At 40.3% G+C, this 22,438-nt stretch overlaps 1 protein-coding gene across 1 annotated transcript in view; it reads right to left on the minus strand.

Moving 5' to 3' along the window:
• The window catches only part of RC3H1 (ring finger and CCCH-type domains 1), a gene marked incomplete in the record, with an annotated part of 3,590,040 nt that overhangs the window by 3,439,065 nt on the left and 128,537 nt on the right, over positions 1-22,438 (minus strand). The window contains 1 exon segment of the mRNA XM_044055940.1: positions 6,791-6,991. Within this exon segment, the coding sequence (XP_043911875.1) occupies positions 6,791-6,991 (201 nt within the window).

The following is a 22,438-nucleotide window of genomic DNA, read 5'->3' on the forward strand; positions in this document are numbered from 1 at the left end:
AAAATGGTATGGTACAGTCTCTGCATATAATCTTTCACAATCAGATGACCTGCCTCATGACCACCACACAGATGAGTGAGGAGAAATAAGCACTTTCTGTCTATCTCCAGAGGTTATCAGTCGGGCAATCTTTCAAGGGTGATAATTTTGCCTTCTGGAGAAGGGTTCTCTGTACCCCTGGTTATGTGGACCCCTTCAACCGAGTAGTCAGCTGCTATTACAGGAAACACCTCTGTCACAAATGTCTATATTGGAGGAGGTATCAAAAGGATGACGCAGAGATTTTTTGAACCAAAGGGATTTGGAACCTTTCTGGTTACTTCTGAGAGATCTATGAAGGTTCTCAAATCTGACTCCCAAGGCAGACAGTTTTTTCCTTTCCTGTTCATACTGTATCAGCTTCTCCTTTACTATAGAACCGAAGAGTGAAGAACCAAAATGAGCATTTTGAAAGGCCACTTCAAAGTTGTCTGCAAAATCACATTGATGGAGCAAGCAATGGCTCAGAGGGTTATGCCAGTACCTGCCACTCTGGCTGCTCCATTGCTGTGCTGTGATACAGATGCAAGGAGAGCTTTATGATGTTTTGCATGGTATTCAGGGTGGTCCATAGCCACTGACTAGACAGGGTTAAATTACTGCTCTCAGGGCAAATATGCCAGAAGTGTAGGTTTGTTTTCCCATCATGATGACTGCACTGGACTCCTTGTTCTGTAGAATGGCAACAGCTAAGTCCATCTAGGAGTTCCTTAGTGACTGCTGTAGCAATCATTCAGTCCACTAGTGGACTGCTCCACCAAAACTGCCTACTCTTAGGACACAAGACCTTGACAGGTTTCTTTGAAGAGATTCTGTTTTTATCAGGTTCCTGCCATGCCCTCCTGGTGACCACATCTATCAGACAATCTACAGGAAGGCCCACCTAAGAAGTTTGAATCGTATAGCTCTGTCCCTTCTAACAGCACTTTTTCTGAGTGTGTGGTCAGATGGCAAAAATGCCCTCTAATTCACCACTTCTAGGACATCAGTGAAAAGGGACATCTTCAGTAGGGAAAATGTGGAGGGATGTATCCCCCCACTCATCCATGTCAGACGTGATGGGCTCCTAATTGGAGTCACAGTATTTCCTTTTACACAACCTCTTTTCAAGAATCCCTGGCTGTGACGAGTCAAAGTCTACAGAAGAGATGTAATGGACAGAAGAGATGTAATGGACTTGCTGTGAATCTCCAAAGGATACGACTTTACCCTGTCGCTGGAAGCTATGATGAATTGGCTTAAGAGCTGCTAGATCTCACAGGGAGAACCTAGTACCAATGGACGTCCTATAGCTAGCCTCAAGAGGAGAGGCTGTCATCCTCTACATTGCCTCAAAGGCAAATCTAGAATTTGTGTTCAGTGATGGAGCACTTCTCAGAACAGAGATCTCTGCTGAGGCATAAGTGGGTGCTGTCATAGAACGGGGCCCTGATGCACAGGACATGGAAGGCCTCAAGACAGAGATTAGAATTTCTGGCTCAAAAAACAAAGACCCAAACACTGAAAATGGTTCAAATATTGTTGCCCTCAAGCATAACACTGACATCACTTCATTAAACCTTGGATTGGAAACCCACTCAAAGTCGTTAAATGCGTCAGATGCAATACTGTAACCAAGACAGAATTCGTGTTGGTATGAACTTTATAGGATCCAGAAAGACAAAACTATTAATGCAAAGAATGCCACCAGGGAAGAAGCCAAAGAGATGGGGGGGGGGCAACTCAATCAGCCCTGGTACCAGAGGTGGACAGTATGATACCTAGAGTCCATCTTTCTGATGAATGTCTGCTGCCAGATTTAGAGGGAGACTTGTCAAAGCGGACTTGGGCTTTGGTGCCAAAAGGGGAGAAATTTTCTTACCAGGAACCTTGAGAGAAAAATGGACCTGGCTCATTGGGACAGTATCTCTACAAACCCCCCCCCCCCTTTTTCTGGCTTGTCAGCTTAATGTAAGAGAATAAGACCCTCAAAATTAACTTATTTTTCTTGTCTGCCAAAGATCTAGTACCAAATCATTTACAAAAGGAGCAGTCTACCTTTACATGTTCCACACCTAAGCCAGTTACACACAAATCATACACATCTTGGGGTGGGAGTTTGTGCCAACTACTGCTACACATTTTAAAGCTTTTAACCTTATCATATCAAAAATGAATCACGAATTATGGGAAATGTGTGAAACTCAAGGCAGTGGTGTACTAGCTAATGGCCAAACTGGATCTGAAGAGCAGCAGCTCATAACTCAAATGTCAGACTAATTAAAAAGGATCTGGAGTTTCAATGATAAGAAAGTGAGAAGGGAAACTATTGCAGCTGTTATCCCACTGTTCAAACAGCATTTATGGTTAGTGAATTCACACTACTACAGTATGTTCACTGCAAGGACCACTGCTGCAGTACCATCCATAACACATGGGAGGTATACTAAAGCAGTATGTGAGCTGCAGCTGCCACAGACATGGGAAAGGTGAGTACATATGCCCTGCCCAAATACAGTGGCAAACCCAGCCTCTTACATGAAAGAATGTTTTGTTTGTTATGTAAATAAATGGCTGTCAATATAGCTGACTCAGAAATATTTTATGCTGAATCATTCCAGAAAAAGGCAACATTAGTAGATGCTGGCCTTGCCGGTAACCATTTGATATTACAAGACATGCCACTGTGTGCCCTGAAACAGCGAGACTGAATGACAGAAAGCTCAGACCTGTATATATCAAACTTGCTCTTTCTTCACGTAATCCCTTTCCTCCAACATAGGAAGATCTCGGAGCTTGCTCCATGCCAAAAAATAAATAAAATAAAGGTAAAACTCTGATATTTGGCATTTGCCACTCTGAATTTTGTACCTCCCCCCCAAATTCCACACCTTAAAATAACAAAAAAACAAATGTGCTGTAATTTGTTTTGCAAGGTTAAGTTTTTTTTTTCATTGTGATCTCAAAAGAAATGTAGACCGACATTTAGACAGGGCTTATTTCAATACTGATCTCCTATGCTTCCCTGGCATGAAACAGACAAATAGCTAGTGTGTTCACCTAAAACTCTCCTTTTGTCTAGACATCTTACTTGCAGTGCAGACAAAAGAGGAGCATGAGCTTTTCTCCTTTGTTATGAGGATTCAGAGAAATTAGCAAAAGATGGATAGCTTCATTTTGTACCACTTCTGAGACCATTTTAGGCATAAAGACGGCTTAGTCTTATGGACCTCCCTAACCTTATGGAAGTTCACATTACACATTTGCAAATTAAAATCTGCAATTCTGAAATCCTTGTAGCTCAATTCCCACAAAAAGAAGCATCTTCCAACAGAAGTTCATAAGCTCTGAGCTGGCTGCTTCAAATGAGTAAGGGTCAGCCTTTCTTAGACAAAGTTCAGATCCCAAGGATCAGATACAGACTTTTTAGTGATCTCAGATGCAGTACTTTCAAAAAGTACATCATACTGGACACAGCTGGGAAAGGTTAGATTCCAAAGGTAGGCAAGCTGAGATGGTTAAAAGGCACACCATGACTAATAGTAAAGAACTCAACAAAAATGAGGCAAAGGTGGGCATGCTGGACATAAACTAGGCTTAGTCAACAGGACATTTTGTTTGCACCAACGTGAAATCCTGATCCACCTTGTTAATTAGGAGTTCTTAGCATATGGATGTCGAACTTCTGTAACATTCCTCAGTACCTTGCGGTAATGAATCCAATGCAAATTCAGGAGCACATCTTCCAGAATACAAGGCTTAGACGCTTTAAATCTGGGTGTTTCAGGGTCCCATGCTGAAGAGAGAGAAGGTTGCATAACATGAACAACATCAGGAAAAAAAATAGGATCTATTTAGTATAAAAAAACAATAATTCCATAGCACAGCGATGTGCCACCAGAATCTAGTTGGCGTTGTCCTGCACTGCCTCTTGCAATACTCAGAGTCAGGGGTAAGAGAGAAAAAGTCAGGGTGAAGGCCTTTGTTACAAGAGATTGAAAAGGTGTCCACAAATAGTGATCCCTTATATGGGTATTTAAAGAAAAATTCTGGAATCTGATGAGCTCCATCTCTAGCAGCTTTTCTGGAAGCCAATAAAGTTAAACTTAGTAAAGCCTTAGTGTGTCTAATCTTAACTCAGACCTCATATCCCAGCTCAAAAGTATCATTTGTTTACCTACAACTATTTGTGCCCCCAAAAACATATATCAAAGTACAAGCTTTAGTACAAAAATCAAAATTATACACACAGGTTCGTGTAAGGTTACTAGGCTAACAGAACCTACAGCTCTTACAAGGCTAGCCATATTTACCCCGAATTTGCCCCAACTGTTGGTGGTTAGATGAGTGAAGTTCACAAAGGTAAGGGTCTACGGTAGTTAATGACTTCCTCTGTCTAGAAAGGACACCAGCACCACCCCAGGAATCAATCTGCAGTCACCCATCCATTGATCTTGGTTGCATTTGAAGAATGTCAGGGAGAGGCTCTGTTTCATATGAATCAAAAGCTTGTTCCAGAAAGGTGGCAATCTCTGGGAGATGCATCAATCTCTCCAGCATGACCTGTTCATGTCAGAGGCTAGATTAAGATCCCTGGAGCGAGTGACCTTCGTGCAGTTTGATTTCCAAAAAATCCAAGGCTTGTTATATCCACTTGCACAAATAAACAGTGGAGATATAAAGGGTGTTAGAGACAATAAAAAAGCAGACTGCACATTTGATGTATGTACGTATATGTATGCAAGCAGATATATATATATATGTGTATATATCTATATATATATATATATATATATATATATATATATATATATATATATATATATACATACACACACACACTCACACACCTCTCTACATATATTATACACACACCATACTTTTTTTTGCATTTGAATGATTTTTTTTCCTTTTTCTTCCAGTTTTTTAAATAAGTCACGTGAAGGAGATCTAAAACAAACAATGGGGATGTTTTTGAGGGGCACATTTAAAGCTGCTCTTGGATGCCCTCAGCCAGAGACTTAAATTTTACCCAAGCAAAATACCTGATAACTCAGTCTAAAGTATGTGCCTAGTCAGAGACTTCTCTTGTACTTTAATTGCATTTCACAGAACAATTTTGATAGCTAGCAAATCTAAATATCACTTGTGAGACTCAAAGTTTATTTACCCCCAACATGAAGAGCTCCTGGATTATCTAAAGGGTTTCCTCACAGGAAAATTCCTCTGGGTTGGAGAAGTTAAGAATTTATCCTCGTCAAAGACAGAGGTGGGGGAGACCATATGGTTTAGCCACCACTTTTCTGCAAAATGGCAATAGTCAAAAGTTGCTAGGTTGAGGTAACTAAGTAGGCTGGATATCCCAGGCATCAGGCATACAAGAAGCAATAAAGGCAGCTCAGCAATCCCCAATTTGGCAAACAGAATGTCACTTTTTCTCTCTGGCCCAGAGTCCCCAAGACAGAACACCTAACAAAGGAAAACCGCTGCTAGAATATCAAGCTACAGTATTGGTCACTGGTGGATGCCTGGGAAATGGTGTCCAACTGTGATGCAGCAATAAGTCTAGAGAGGCCTGGCAAAACACCTGTAACAATGACTGAGGGAGTATGAGCAGTGGGAGATATCAAGTTATGAGACAATGGAGCTGAGGGCTGGCAAATCTGCACAAATGTGGTTGAAACCCTCAGACCTTACAGAAATGATAGGGTCACAAAGGCCTCAAGCTCCTAAACCTGTGAAAATATGCCATTAGCTTCTCATCCAGTTCTCTCTACACCCCTCACACCATTTTTTTTTTGCACTTTTTGCCTCTCCACTGCCTGCCGAACAGAACTTCTCTCGGCCTTTAAGTCCATGCATTCCCTACTTGATGAGACTTAACTGAGAGGTCATCACTCAGGCAGCCAGCCACCAGAGGTGGCTCAATGCTTTTCCTTTCTCCGAGGTCCTAGCAAATTCTCATGCTGGAAGGGTATTTGGAAGTAATGCCCCTTGCAGAAGTAAAGTGGTCTCTGGTCTCCACAATAGAGACTGCACAGCTGTGTGCGCCATCAAGTGCAAAACACAAACCCACCCTTCTGCACCCCTGGGAGGCAAGCTGGTTATGTACCTTCATTTCTGAATTCCATTTACTAGTTCTTAGGTTGCACTGTACCAGTGCAGTGGAACCCAAGAACCAGTGTGCCATTTGTTAAACAATGTGTCTATAGCACTTCCACTTACTTTCACTGAAAATGGTCTCTGGTTTGATCAAGACAGATGCAAGTTCCTCTACAGAAAAAGTAGTTAATTTGATAGCCCTGCTGAACAAGCTGAAGGGTCAAAAACAGTAACAAAATTCAAAACTACAAAGAGGGAGAAAGAAAGCTCTTAAGGACGGAAAGGTGTGTAAAAAAAAAAAAAGTTAATGACTAGCCAGAACTTGTAGCTTACACAACAGGCTGAGCAGCAAAACTTAAAAGGCTAAACAGGAATCTGTCATCAAAATCTATATTTTTCTAAAGATTCCAACTACCCTGATAACGTAATGAAGTCCCACTCTGTTCAGTGGAGACAGACTATGCCAAAATAATACTATTTGTTGCTAAGAGAAACTTCCGATAGTCTGCAGTTATTTGACTACATGCAAACCACAAGATAAATATTCAAATAATGTAGCAAATGACAGCACATCAGTTTTAACAAAAGTAGATAGCACAATAAATACACTAAAACAACTAATATAAGCAGGGCTGTCAACAGATAAATCTATGTCATTTTGGCAACTCACCTTGTCAATAATGGATTGCATATGGGATTTGTGAGACTGATCTCCATACAGAAGTGATGACCACTGGTCAGGTGCAATACGAAGCCCAGCTTCCATAGCAATTTGTACTATCTGAGAATCATGCTCTCTTCGCAATGCCTCATATGTCCGGAACTCTTCCTTCAGTTGCATAAGTGATGAGTCTTCATCTCTCTTTGTCACCTTAAAAGATTATCAATCCTTAATATCCAAAAATGTAAAAACAGGTATCACCAAACTGTACTATGACAAACTACCACAATGTACACACTAGTGACTGGTTGGAAAAAGTGAAATTTTCTGGAGTCTGGCAGATGCAAGAATGCAATGTTTTCAAATAACAGCTACAAAGTGGGAAGCTACACCCAGGGAATAAAAAATCTTCCTCTATGTTACATTAAGGGTATATAGTGCGACATATTTCCTCATAATGACTGTCTGTTAACATTGCTAGCTGTATCCACAGACAAGGATCTGCACAGATGATGTAGGACTTTATTAAAATCACCCTTTTACAGTATCTCACCTTGAAGACTTTAATAATGAACATTGCCTATTATCATGCATGGGATTTGTGAAGCTGAAGTGTAAAGTGAATAAATCACCCTGCTATAATGTAAAAGAACTTTAGGTATATTCATAGTTAACCTCTTTTTTCTACATGGGGTTGGGGTGTCATGTCAACTGTTGCCATCTCCTTCATTTCAATGCTACACTCTTCCGCAACTCCTGCAGATCTTCTCGCAAACTATCTACCTCTTTGCTGGACACACTAATTTCCTCTTTTTCCCAATCCTCTTCACCAGACTTTCTGCTTTTCTGCACGTGCCCAAACTATTGTAATGTTCCCTTTGATCTTTTCTGCAGTTGGAGTTACTTTGGCTTCTGCTCTTATGTCCTCATTTCCTCGTCTGTCCCACAGTGTGCATACTACCACCCCGTCTCTATCACTTAATTTCAATCACCTCTAGCTTCCTCAACGGTTCTGCCTTTACTGTCCAGGTTTTCCTACCATACAGTAAGTAGCGGTCACACCACTGTTTTATACACCTTACTTTTCAACTTCTTTGGCATTCTTGTTATACACTACAGTAGACACACTGTCAGTTAGCTGCACCTCCTCAGATTCTAACTTTGACTTCTTCATTCAGAATGCCTTCTGAAACCTCTCTCTCTCATGGGAAGAACATGCATGTCGTGTTCCTCCTGAGTAGTAGACTCTGGATCCCTAGCCAAATGGCTTTGCTGCACACTGCTCTTCTATCCTGTCGTGGTTCCCTAGCATAGGTCAGAATAGGCTGGGTCGTAAACCCACAAATCACTGGCAAATACCTATTTGGTGACAGTAGCATAACTGAATCACCTACAGACATACTTTTACACCGTCAACTGGCTAGCCCTGCCGTGGCATGCAGTCTATGATCTGTGTTCTCTAATCTTCAGGATAATGCGCACCACAGTAGATGCCCAAAGCGGTTGGTCTATACAACTCTTCCTCCATAGGACACCAAGTGGAGTCTGTGTTGCTGCCCAGAACTCCATTCTTAGGTGAGTTTGAGATAGAAATAATAAGCATGTTTTTTTGAAGGTGGGAGAAATTCCTAGAGAGACATGGGAAGAACATGTAAACTCCAAACAGGCAATGCCCGGAGGTCAGGATCGAACCTTTGTACCTTGTGCATGGGAAGCGAGGACCTTAACCATTATGCCAACCGTTCTACTTCATATTAAATATTCTGTTTGCATAGAGCAACATCTCTTAGCATATAATGGGATTTGCAAAGATTTATCTGTGAATTGTCTAAACTTATCCTGTTATACTATCAAAGGCATGACATTTCTTTTAACAGCGGATTTCTGTCACATACTTTTAATGCTCCCAGTCTTTTTACTGTCTCAGAACTAGAATGTGGAAAATGTTCTTCAGTGAAACTGCATTCTAAATGTCTGCATTTAGTCTGCATGGCTAAGGTCCTTGTGTAGAATATAGTCGCAGAAAATAAATGCTGCTTTAGCTCTTTATTACACATTTTAATCTGGTCAGGTTTTAATGTTCAGTTACAATTTTTCAGTATAAAAATGCTCTGTAGTTTTGTGCAGAACTACAGCAGTCCCTGAAAGCCTCAATACATATACACTACTGCAAGCTGTTTCATTAGCTTGGACTTCTATTTAGTTTTTACACCGGTCTAGCTTTGTGACCTGGTGATTTGTACATATGTGGGAGAGCGGACTGTTCCACACAGGGTTGGACATTATAACTTCTACATAAAACATCCTTTAGGAAACTACAACTGCTTCCACGGTGCAGTGGTTAACGTTGTCGCCTCACACCAAGAGGTTCTCCAGTTCAATTCTCAGTTGGGGAGTCTTGTGTGTGGAGTCTGCATGTCCTCCCTGCATTCGTTTGGGTTTCTGTTTGGATCTAGAACAGAACACTTATGGTCTGAGTTTTGATGATAAACAGTATGGCAGCATGGTCAATTTTTTAGATTTAGTATTAGAAGGGATTAATGGTGGGGATATTAAGACACCTGTTCAGGTCTATATTAGTCGAAAGAAAACGGACATGAGGGAATACCAGTTGAGCGACACATATTGAACAAAAGTTGTAAATTTAGAAACACACAAATAAAACACCTAACACATGAAAACTCTCAAACTGTTTTATGCTAGGGGGAGTATGCCCCCCTGCACACCCCACACCTCGCTACTTAAATATACCAACTCCGAAATCGCACTCCATTGAAGTAAAGGGAAGAATTCCCTATGGCAATCTCTGTTCACTTTTGCGATATTTGTGACATTCGCTCAATATGTGTCGCTCATGTCAGTTTTCATTCTGATAATGGAGACCCCACCTGTTCATAGTAAATTTGTTGACAATACACATTTTTTGCATGGGGTTAGTTTTCATCCCCAACATTTATTGGAATCTTTATCTTATGGGGAGTTTCTTCGCATGCATAGAATTTGTAGCGACTGGGAAGATCTTATGAGAGTGTAGGTACACTTTTTATATGTTTATAGAGGTTATAACTGTAATATGGTTAAGAAGTCCTTGCAGAGAGTTGTTGCACACAGACTGGGACTGAACCAAGGCCATAATGCTATGAATAAAGTGTTGACTAATACAGAATCTCATAAGGATCAGATATATTTTGTCTCAGTATATAATAGTTTGAGTAGTAGGATTAATAAAATATTGCATAATTGTTGGAAATTTTTACTTCAGGATGTGGAGTTGGAAAAAATTATAGCAAGTTGCCCCTCTATCTCCTAAAAAAAAGGAAAAAGTTTAAAAGATTTTTTAGTTTCTAGCTATTTTTCTATGCCTAATGAGGCACTATATGTCACTCCTCTCCTGAAGGGTACGTACCCATGTGGGTGTTGGGTCTATTATGTTCTTGTATTGTTACAAGTTTTAGGAAAATAAATTTTGCCCACTTTTCACCTGGTGGCAGTTTTTCCTGTAATAGTGAAGTTGTAGTGTATGTTCTCAAATGCCCCTGTAATTTATTTTATATAGGGGAAAGTAAAATAAAATTAAAAAACAGAATACAGGAACATATAAGAGATATAAAAAAAAAAAAACTGAAAGTAATATTGTTATGCATTTTAAAGCAGCACATGAACATGATCATTCTTTGTTACAAGTTTCTGTTTTAGAAAAAGTTTTTATGAAAATTGGTGAAGTATGTGATACTAAGGAGAAACTTCTTTATAAGGAATCTATTTATATTTTAAAATGTAATACTACGGTATCTGTAGGTTTAAATTTAGAAATTAATTGGAAACAATTTTGTAATTGAATAATTAATGAATGGTGCTATAAAAAGGCTTGTGAAATGTGTATTTGTATTACTCCTGGAAGGCAGAGAGCTAGAGTTCTTTAATAAATCTGTGTTTGTATTGTGGCCGGTTGTAGATTCTTCTTTTTGCTGCGCTTTTCCAAGTTGTTGAATATATTCGTTTGGGTTTCCTCTGGGTGTTCCTGTTTCCTCCCATGTTAAAAAGACATGCGCCTGGAGTGTTCCTCTCCAGGCCTCCTCTGAAAATTCTCCCATTCCAAGTTGGACTTTCCTGGTAAACAAATATTAAATTAAATACATTTGTTTCTATATTTGGTAACCCAAATCTTTGCTGTTTCTCTTCACTTGCCTCCTGCACTACCCTACTAGTAATTTTCCATATTTTGATCTTACTCTCTAATTATCATTCATGATAATTTTACTAAGATGTCTGCTTGAACAGATATTTGATGTCTGTCATTCGCCAAACATCAGCATATTTTACATACTGCTGTACCCTCATCTCAGATATCACACATCCCTTACTATTATTTTTTCCTCGTGCAAATTTCATTGTAAAATAAAATAGTGTGCCTTTACTAGTAATGAATTGTCTGCAAAAATATTACAACATAATACAAAATAGTACTCCCTTCCTACGAGTTTTATGTATGAAGTACAATATTCACTATGCAGTATAAATGCCTTTACTGGTCTATGAACTCCTACTGTAAAAGTTGTTTAGCAACCTACTTGCCAAATCTTGCAATGATTAATCCTACAAGTGTTTTTTTGTAATTTTGATAGTATTACCATTTTTGTAATGTAAATTACTCTAACACCACCTTGTTGCATTACCTTGGATCCCTTTTTTGTAATCTGGTTGCAAACCCCAGGGTGAGCCTGAAAATAGTCCACTTGGATCAATGCTTTGCTCCAGTCACCAACTGCATAAATAAATACTGCTTACAATGACATACATATGCTTACTCAGCTAATTTAACAGCAAAGTCTATTACTTCAGCCCATCTGCCCATACATGGTTACCCTCAACAGTAAGTACTTTTATTTATCAGCATTCTATCACAGTCTCTCACTTCTGTAACAGACTGTCAAACAAGATCATTTCCACGCAGTTTTTTCTCCGTCCCTTGCTAGTTTTTCTTTAAGATCCTGTACCTTCATGTTAAGTCTCAGTTGCTATGTATCATTTCAAAGATAGAAATGTACTCCTCCACATACTTCCTCCTACGAAGGTGAGAACTATGACTTCCTATTCCCAACTTAAACATGTTTTCCAAGCCTCCATGAAGCTACTGATGAAAGCTGCCATTTTCTATTGGTTTCCTATAGGTACTTTCTACTTCTCTATTCTCATCTCTTCCTATGTTTTCTCCCTTTTCAATGGTTCTAACCTTTGGTTCTCTTAACTACTCTCAAACTCCACCCTAACACTTACTATATTCTACTTCGCTATGTCACTCGGTAAACTCTGGTATTCTATACTCAAAGTGCAAGTACTCTCCAGTGTACTATGCAACTACTCAGTGGAAGTAAACTGAGCTTAGTTATGCTCTACATTACCTATCCTTTTGTACTTCAGTCCTACTAAGCACTGCACACAAACATGCAAACACACGCACACGCAGCATGCACGCCCGCACATGCACACACTACTACTGCCAAAATTAACAGGGATAACCTTTTAATTTTTTTCACTTGTCTGTATTGCCTTTATGCCTTATTAATTTTTAAACATTCAATATAATACATTTTCACCCCTTTTTCTGACTTTCTTCCCTTAAGCTACACAGATCACTATCTAGGCTGAGGGTGCATGTTATCTGTTTCTCATTAAATAAATTAAACTTAAAACAAAGAATCCCCTACTACCTCTGTCACCTGTAGTCTCTTTAATGTCAGGTGAGTAGTCAACACGAAAAGGGAGAAAACACAGGTACTAAACTTTACCGTCCTCAAATCAATCAGCCTATACAGTTAGCCCTTATCATTATTTCCAACAGCTTAGTCACCAAAACTACTTCAGTCTGGCAGTAATAGCCTCCTTATTCCTTCACGGTGTAAATGTTGCCTCACTATTGCTCTACCACTCTAAATAAATTTTAGGTAGACACTATCTTTTCACATGAAAAGTATCATTTGCTACAACAGGAAAGTTTCGTAGCCCATGTGTATACTGGTTTGGTCCAATCACAGACAAGAGTTATACTCAAAGAAAATCAAGGTAAAGCCATGGTGCTTTCCTAGTCAATAAAGTAACACTGTTGCTAAAGCTGTAAACACATTGTCAAAGGTTTCTGGCACTGATGTCCCTTTTTGCTGGTAATCAACTTGGTGAAACTTTATTCTTTGAGTTATAGTACTACAAAATAGTAAGTCCTGAAGATTTAGAGGAGATACCGGGATCCTTGACCCACACACCCGCCATCACTTATACAAGTATCCTCCATGGTTGTACCACTTCTGGGATGGGGAGCTAATGCAACAGACTGGTATTTTGACAAGCTGGCTCCAGAGAAAAATGAGCCCCCCACAAAAATTCTGAAGCAAGCACTGAAATTCAGAGCCATGCATTTACAGGAGAAGCTTTTAACAGCAACATTCTTGCAATTAGCAGTGAGCCAGGTCAGGGGACACAAGTTGCTGGAGATCCTGTCAACACAGCAGCCCAGTGATGCAATAAATCATCAGGGAACATTCAGCAAACGCAGACATCAGTGATGTGCATACATGCTGTTGTACACAAGCTACAGTCTGCCTCCTGAAATCTAGTGCCTGTTTTTAAACTACTTACTGATCCACTGCTGGACTTAAGCAGACATAATGCTTCTTGGCTGCTTCAATCACTTCTGACATTCCAGTAAGGAGATCTAATTGAACCAGAAAGACTAGAGCAGGTACTAGCCCTCAGGTGAAATTTGCTATCAACTCACTCTTGACATAACTTAATACAGCATAATTTCCTCTATCAGAAGGCACCTACTACCTGCAAACACACCCTACATGATTATTAGTAAGGTGATGAGGACAGGTTTTGAACTTTCTTCTGTAATTTCTCAATAAGGTCAGGAATCACAAGAAAAGGAAAGACAAAATAATTCTTCCTTGTCAAGGAACAGCAAATATACAAAATAAACTCAGCCTAACCTTTTTCACAAATGACAAGAACTGCATCATATGAGATAACCAACAGATCATGTTTGAACTGCTTCACTTCACGAAGATCCAAACCAGCCAAAGGTCCTGAATGCACAGGTGTAGAAGAGGACTGGTGAATCTCCCAGTGAGTTTAATAGCTTGTTCATCTCACTCAAGAACAGGAACTGCTGAGAGAGATTTTCTATGACCCACTACCACATAAGAATCTCCTCTCTCCGAAGACCGCAAAACCATACATGCAATGCTCGTTTACATAGTGTCTCAAAAGTACAGTTTTGTACCTACCATAAATGTAGATGTTCGAGTGTTCACACTGCTGCAGTCTTACACTAGGGTTATCCTGCAATCAGGGGGTCCCGCAGTCGGCCAGAGTTCCAAAGTCTTGGACCGGCGTCGGTTGCTGTCGCTTCTTCCCTGACGTCAGTGCACCAGGGGTATACAAGATGCATCCGACACCATTTTCTTCAGTTTTTCTTGCCGCAGATGTCAGGTGCCCACAAGTATGTAGGCAATACATATTGTTAATCAAAAATGTACATATAAAATAAAAGCAATACCTTCAGTTACAAGCACATACACCACAAAGGTTGTATAGGATAGAAAGGTATAGACAAGTCCAGCTAGTTCAGAGGGGATGGAGGGAGAGTAACCTGGACTGCAGCAGTGTGAACACTCGAACATCTACATTTATGGTAGGTACAAAGCTGTACTATGTTCATCGTGTTACACTGCTGCAGTCATTACACTTGGGTAGAATCCCAAAGCTAAGGTTGGGTGGCTGGTCTATAAAGAGTTAGGATTGGCTATGAGGCCCTGCAGAACTGCAATGGCAAATCCTGCTCTGGATTTAGAGTAAAGAGGCAGGTGGTAATGCTTGGTAAAGGTGTGCACTGAACTCCAAGTTGCAGCCTCCAAAATTTCCTTGGTATGTACTCCTCTGAGAAAGGATGTTGAAGTGGCTGTTGCCCTGGTGGAATGTGGCCTAATGTTATTTGGGACTGATTTTCCATGCTGTGTGTAGCAGTACCGAATACAGTGTCCTATCCATTTGGATGCAGTCTGCTTTGAGATGGCCTTGCCCTGTGATCCTGCAGCATATGCTACAAACAGTTGCTCCGTTTCCCTGAAAGCTTTTGTTTTGTTCAAGAAGCAGCGTAGCTGCCTGTGTATGTCCAAAGAATGCAGAAGTTTCTCCCCTTTATTCTGGGGGTTTGGACAAAAAGTTGGCAAATGGATGGTTTGGTTAAGAGCCACACTAGAGAACACCTTTGGCATAAAGGTAGGGTTTGTCCTTAAAGACACCCTGTCCAGATGAAAAATTATAAAAGGTTCCACTGCCATTAATGCATGTAGCTCTGAGACTCTTTGTGCTGAAGTTACTGCCAGGAGCAGAGCTGTTTTCCATGATAAAAAATTTTGATCGGCTGTATTGGCTGGCTCAAAAGGTGGTAGGGTCAGTTTTTCCAAAACTAAATTGAGGTCCCAAGTTGGTGTTGGTGCTCTCCAGGGCAGTCTTATGTTTTTAGCCCCTCTGAGGTACTGCTTTAGCAAGGGGTGAGAGAATAAAGGAGGATCTGTGTTGTAATGTGCTGAAATGGCATAGGCGTGGATCTTAATTGATGAGAAGGATAGGCCTCTGTCCAGCATCTCAGTTAAGTATTGTAAAATCTGAGGAATGTTTGGAACAAGGGGGTCAAGGCTTTGAGCCTGGTTCCAGGCGCAGAATCTCTTCCATTTTTCTGAGTAAGCTTTCCTGGTGCTAGGCCTCCTTGGCCTCCAAAATGACATCCATAACAGCTTTAGAGAGAGGTGTTGCCTGTTTGACTAATGTATCTGCCATGCAGCCAGGTTTAGGGTTTTGAGCTGACCATGCAGGATCTGATTGTTTTGTTGAGTTAGAAGGTGTGGAATTTGAGGCAAAATCCATGGTGAGCATTGAGCCATGTTCCTTAAGATAGGGTACCAGTAATGGCGTGGCCAGTCTGGAGCAATCAGGATCATCTGCGTTTTTTCTTGTCTGGCTTTTAGGAGTACCTTTGAAAGGAGAGGCAGCTGCGGGAAGGCATAAACTTTTAGGCTTTTCCAGCTAAACAAAAGAGCATCCACTTTCCATGCTTGTTTGTAATAAGTCCTTGTGCAGAATTTTTGTAGTTGGCAATTCAGTGGGGAGGCAAAAAGATCTACGTCTGGGCATCCCCATTTTTGCGTTACCATGCTGAAGATTTGTGGATTCAATTTCCATTCGTGAGGGTCCATGATATTTCTGCTTAGATAGTCTGCCACAGTATTTTTCTTTCCTGGCAAGAATTGTGCTTGCAGGTGAACTTGATATGTTAGAGCTGTGTTCCACAAGGTCATGGCTTGCCTGCATAGGGGGTTAGAATGAATGCCCCCTTGCTTATGTACCACATTACTGTGGTGTTGTCAGTCTTTAGTAATAATTGTCCTGGATGTAGAAGGTCCTTGAAAGCTGTTAGGGCATTTTGAACAGCCAACATCTCTTTTTGATTGATGTGAAGATGCATCTGGTCTGTGGTCCACTTGCCCTGAATGCATTTTCCTGCCATGTGTGCTCCCCAGGCGTAATCAAACGCATCTGTTGTTAGAGTTTGCCTGGCTGTGGGTTGGGTAAAAGGCTAACCCTTGTTAAGGTGACATGCCTGTGCCCACCATCGAAACTCCTGTTGTAGGCAGGGAATCATTGGTATTACTGCTTCTAAACTGTGAGAGTGATGAGTCCAAACACTTTTTAGGTACAATTGTAATTTCCTCATATGCAGTCTGGCATATGGTATTAATAGTACGCAGGATGCCATGAAAACCAGGGCCTGCAGAATTTTTCTTGCAGGGAGATGGGACTTTTTTGCCAGTAATTGAAAATATTGAGTTAGTTGAACTTGTTTGACAGGCGCGAGGTAAGCCATCTGACACCCAGGAATATAATCTGTTGCGAGGGCACTAGTTTTGACTTTTTTTCGTTTACTGTGTACCCTAGAGAAATTAGCAACCTTTTTACAAATGCCAGATGCTGTAGAAGAATGTCCTTTGTCTCTGCTTGAATGAGGCAGTCGTCCAGGTATGGATATATTTGAATTCCTTTTTGTCTGCAAAATGCAATTACTGGTGCTAGGCACTTTGTGAAGACCCTGGGCACAGTAGATAAGCCAAAGGGCAGTGCAGAGAATTGGTAGAGCATTGTACCAGCTTTGAATCTGAGGTATCTTCTGCAATTTTGTCTGATAGGGCCATGCAGGTATGCCTCTGAGGTCGAGAGTAACAAGCCAAGCCTTCTTGCCCAGCATGGGTAGAAGTTGCTGTAATGTCAACATTTTGAATTTCGGAATATCCAGGTACGTATTCAGAATTGAAAGGTCTAGTATGGGCCTCCAGGCCTTGTCCTTTCTGGGGACCAGGTAGAGTCTTGAGTAAAATCCTTGTCCTTTTTCCTGTTGTGGTACTTTCTGAATAGCTCTCATGTCCATGAGGGCTGAAATTTGTTTTTGTGCCTCTACCCATTGATTTTGTGGCAGTTCTGGCATTCCTTTTTGCCTTGGTAAAGTATGAAAGTGGAACCTGTAACTTTGAGACACAATATTCAGAACCCATTTGTCTTGGGTGATTGTTTGCCAGTTTTGAGAAAAAAGTGCTAGTTTTACCCCCAAGGGGGCTTCCAAAAGGAACATGCTTGGCGTACGAAGGGGAAAGTCATTGTGATGGTTTCCTGTAAGGTTGAGACTTGTCCTCACCAACTTTTGGGGTTGAGTTGCCCCACTGTCGCTGTCTGTTTGAGCCTTGGGGTTGAGATCTGCCTCTTGAGTGTCTGTATCTGCGCCTCTGTTGCCTGTCTGACACTGGAAAGGGCCAATTCTTTGTCAGCCAATTTCTGCTAAACCGAAGTGGCTGTACCTGTAAGAAATCCTTGACTGTTTGCATAGATTTAGCTTTATCCTCCATTTTCTTTAACATCTCTTCTGCCTTAACACCAAACAAGGTATCATGCTGTAAAGGAGCATTCAATAATTTTGCCTTAACATGATCAGATAAAGTCTGTTCTTTTAAACAAAGCATGTCTTCGAATCACAGAACCTGTAACTGTGGCTCTACAAGAGGCTTCTAAAGAATCAAAACCACACTGTAGAGTATGTTTTCCCACCTGTTCAACTGCATGCAATAAATCCTGCATTTCTTAACAATCAGGAGCTTCTGAGCTTGCAAGCATTTTCTGTTTTAACTGAGAAATTAAATATTGTTGGTACTTAAGCTTGTGAAACTGGCAATTTAAAGCTCTTACTGCTAAAGTTGCAGAAGTGTATAATTTCTTCCCCCATCTATCCAAAGCTCTGGAATCTCTGTTAGAGGGTACTGGATTTTTTGCAATGGAAGCCTTAACCCCTTTTGGACCCTGGGAAATAGTTTCTGGATCAGCGGAAGGGTTTTTGTAAAGAAACTTGAGAGTCAGGGACTCTATAATACCTATCTGGCTTGGCTGGAGCAGAGGGCAAAGAATCAGGAGATAAGCTGGATTAAGAGAAACCATCATCCACAATATCTAGCACAGGCGGAATAGCCAGGGGCCAGTGCTGAGGCAATAAGAGGAAACCCCTGAGCCTTTACTTGGATTCTGAGTAATCCTGACTTTCCCAATGGAAATGCTCCCTCATGGTATGTAAAGTTTACCCAAAAGAATAATCCTCAGGAGGAGAGGCTGAAGGGATAGATTCTTCAGCATCAGAGTCCTCATAGGGGGGCAGAGAGTATCCTTGGTCTGAAGAGGAATCAGAGGAAATGGAAACCTGTTCAGAGGAGTCATAGTCTGTATCCTGCCTAGGCCTTTTCTCAGGAGGGGGATAGGAACCCCTAATTAGAGTAATGAGGTCTTCGGCCATTTTAAGCATCTGTTTCTTAGGCATGGAGGACTGTCCAGGAGACTGCTATACTTGTTTCTTTGTCTTTAATGGTACCTTTGTCTTGGCTGTTGTTTTAATGGTAAGTTGTGAAGGTCTGAAAACACCCTCAGAAGCCGATGCCTGCTCAGCGGCTCCTGACCCATCTGAGGGATTCGTTTCCATAGGCCCAATACCTTGAGTTTCCAGAGGCCTAGATGTCTCCACGTGGTAGTCAGAAGCGGCCTGTGGCTATGAGGTAGCGGGTGTTAGGGGCTGTGAAAGCGCCTCACTGAGAACTGGCGAATGGCCTAGAAGAGCTTTTGTCGTCGGGTTTGGACCTAGGATGCCTGTCTTTATCCTTGCCTTTGTGTTTTTTCGGTATTGAGGTAGTCGGCTGATCCGACGGCATAGTATAAATGAACCTGCGGCCAAAGTAGTGCAAAGCAACATCAAAACGTCTTTTTATAGTGCGTTTATTAAATCTAGCACAAAATCGACAAGTAGTGACGTCGTGATCAGGGCCTAGGCATCGAATACAGTAAGAGTGGAAGACTTATGACGTATTTGCTTCCCAGAAGAAATACAATCATTAACTTTTTCTGACATCGGTCTGAGGCAAGAAAAAAGTTGCACCAACGGGGTACTTAGCTATACTGAAGACTTCGGATCTGAAATTCGACTTCGAAAATCTCAGGAGTCGACCGACTGGCACATGCAAACCGTTTCTGCTTCGGGCACCGCACGGCAAGAAAGACTGAAGAAAATGGCGACAGATGCATCTTATATACCCCTGGCGCACTGACGTCAGGGAAGAAGTGACAGCAACCGATGCCGGACCAAGACTTTGGAACTCTGGTCGACTGTGGGACCGCCTGACGGCAGGATAACCCAAGTGTAATGACTGCAACAGTGTAAAACGATGAACATCTGCTTGAGGGACTAAATAGGAAGTATCCTAGAAGCAGCTTCTACTGCACACCCTGTACAGCCAGAGCTATTTTAAGAAAAAAAATTTAATAAAAAAAAGAATGTTTTTTTTTAAAGTTTAAATTTTAAGCTATTTTTTTTAAAAAGTTTTTTTTTTTGTTTTTTTGAAATGTTTGTTTTTTTTTTATAGAAAATTATTTTGTTTTTTTTTGTTAAAAGAAAAAAGCATAAGAAAAGGGAAAAAGAAAAAAAGAAAGGGGAAAAAAGAAAAAAAAAAAAAAAAAAAAAAAAAAAAAAAAAAAAAAAAAAAAAAAAGGGAAAAAGAGGGAAAGAAAAAAGGGAAATAAAAGGAAAAAAGAAGAAAAAAAAGGAAAAGGAAAAATGGAAGAAAAAGATTTTTTTTTTTGGAAAAAAAAAAGAAAAAGGAAGGAAAAAAAAAGAGTTCAGGAGGAAGAAAAGAAGGAAAAAAGGAGGAAAAAAAGAGGAAAGGACCACCAGGGGGAAGGGAAAGGGAAGAAAAGAAAAGGAAAAGGAAAAAGCAAAAAGAGAGGAGGAAAGAGGAAAAAAAGAGTGAAAGAAAAAAAAAAAGGGGAAAAAAGGAGGAAGAAGAAAGAGAAAAAAAAAAAAGAGAAGGAAGGGAAAAAAAAAGAAAAACAAGGAAGAAAAAAAAAAAAAAAAAAAAAAAAAAAGGAAAGGAGAAGAAGAAAAGGGGAAAAAAAAAAAAAGAGGAAAAAAAAAAAAAAAAAAAAAAAAAAAAAAAAAAAAAAAGAAAAAGGAAAAAAAAAAAAAAAAAAAAAGAAAAAGACAGAAAAAAAAAGGAAAAAAAAAAAAAAAAAAAAAAAAAAAAAAAAAAAAAAAAAAAAAAAAAAAAAAAAAAAAAACAAGAAAAAAAAAAAAAAAAAAAAAAAAAAAAACCCAAAAAAAAAAAAAAAAAAAAAAAAAAAGAAAAAAAAAAAAAAAAAAAAAGGAGAAAAAGGAAAAAAAAAAAAAAAAAAAGAGGAAAAAAAGAAAAAAAAAAAAAAGAAGAAAAAAAAAAAAGAAAAAAGAGGGGAAAAAAAAAACTGGAAAGGAAAAGAAAAAAAAAAAAAAAAGGGAGAAAAAAAAAAAAAAAAAAAAAGGAAAAAAAAATTTTTTGGAAAAGAAAAAAAAAAAAAAAAAAAAAAAAAGAGGGGAAAAAAGAGAAAAAAAAAAAAGGGAAAAGGGAAAAAAAAAAAAGAAAAAGGGTTTTTTTTTGGAAAGGAAATATATGAAAAATGAAGAAGAAGGTACCAGAATGAGTGTAAAATGTATGAAAATAATGATGTAGGTGCCCTGATAAATCTCTTTCTGTGCTTAGTGGATTGCTACCTATATGGTAGCTTGGGGTTACCTTGTTTTTCCCCGGGCGGTATGACTATACATTTTTGGCTGCTTAACTTCAGGCCATGGCTCTGGCACCAGCCATCTGTTTCCGAGTCCCTTCTGAAGGATATCCGTCTCGATGTAATCTCTTTCCACTATGGCTCTTAGTTTGCAGAATTGCAAACTTTGTCAGCCAAAGTCTCTCCCATGTTGGCCTGTGGTACTCTGAGAAGTAGGATGCTAAATAATAGGGGGCCAAGGACCGACTTGTGGGACACCACTTGTGACCGCTTGGGAGTCTGACATAGCCAGCAACTCTAACTCCTGTGGGTTCTGTCCTGCTTCTCAGTTTTGCAACTCCATCTTGTGACATATGGGCTTTACATTTAAGCTGGAAAGAAAGTTTTTTCACAATACCAGAGTGGGGTATTGTGTCAAAGCCTTTTGCAAGGTCAAGGTAGGCTGTAAGGACTGCCTTTCCTCATCAATGGTAATGGCCTTGGTGACTGTTTTGCTAGAAGTTTCGGCTGGGTTCAAAAAGGCATGATCTTCCCCTTGACAAAGTTGAACTGGGTCGGGTCATCCAACGTCTGCAAGTCCTCCTCATATCTTTTGTTTCTATGAGCTCCATTATGATCCTCTCCATAGCTTTGCAGAGACTAGACCTTGCTGTTTATGGGGCGTGTAATTACTACAGGGTCCTGTGAGAGGCTCTCAGCTTTGTGGGAGGGGACTACAGTTTTCTCGCCGTGACGCCACTCCCTTGGGCACGTGATCCTGTGGTAAGGCTGAGATTAAACAGCTGCCTTATAAAGCGGGTTTAATTCTCATTTAGCTCGTGTAGCACACAGCCAAAATGGGACACCATCCGTCCCATTGATGCTGTGTTTTTAGCTTTTAGAGAGAGCAGCTTTCACTCAAGCATTTGAGATGTCCGGGAGGCTACACTCGGCTGGGATAGTTATCTCCTTTAGGGGAGAGGGGTGAGTTTGCACTGAACCTGTCTGCCAGTATGTTGGCAATGTCTGTGGGTTCAGTGATTTTGTATCATTTTGGACTACATTCCTGAGCATATCTGGGAGTTTCCACCCAGCTCCTGTTCCTAACATAGCTGAAAAAGGCCTTATGATTGTCCTTTTGAATCCATGGCAATTTTTCTCTCAAATTGGCCTTAGTTGATTTTATGAGTGCTCAGATTTTTACTAATAATGATCAGGGGTGACTTCCCTTTTATGGATTTTGCTCCTATCATGTAATAGCTTTCTCCTCTTATTGTAAAGTTTGTTAATGGCTGGGGTCCACCAGACTGGACGCTTGGCTCCTTTGTGGAAAGAGTCTTGGTTTATTTGGGATTGCCTGATCCATGCAGTCCTGAGGTGTTCATAGAAGGCATTTGTAAGGGCTTCGCAGCTTGGGTTGTGGTTTCCTACTGGCTCAGGGGTCCTTGAAGGATACCACACCAGTCTTGAGTAGTGAAGTTTGCTTTAGAGAAGTTCTTCACTATG

Source organism: Protopterus annectens, chromosome 14.part0 (genome assembly GCF_019279795.1).
Source record: "Protopterus annectens isolate FY-2018-M chromosome 14.part0, PAN1.0, whole genome shotgun sequence".
In the NCBI taxonomy this organism is placed as follows: domain Eukaryota; kingdom Metazoa; phylum Chordata; order Ceratodontiformes; family Protopteridae; genus Protopterus; species Protopterus annectens.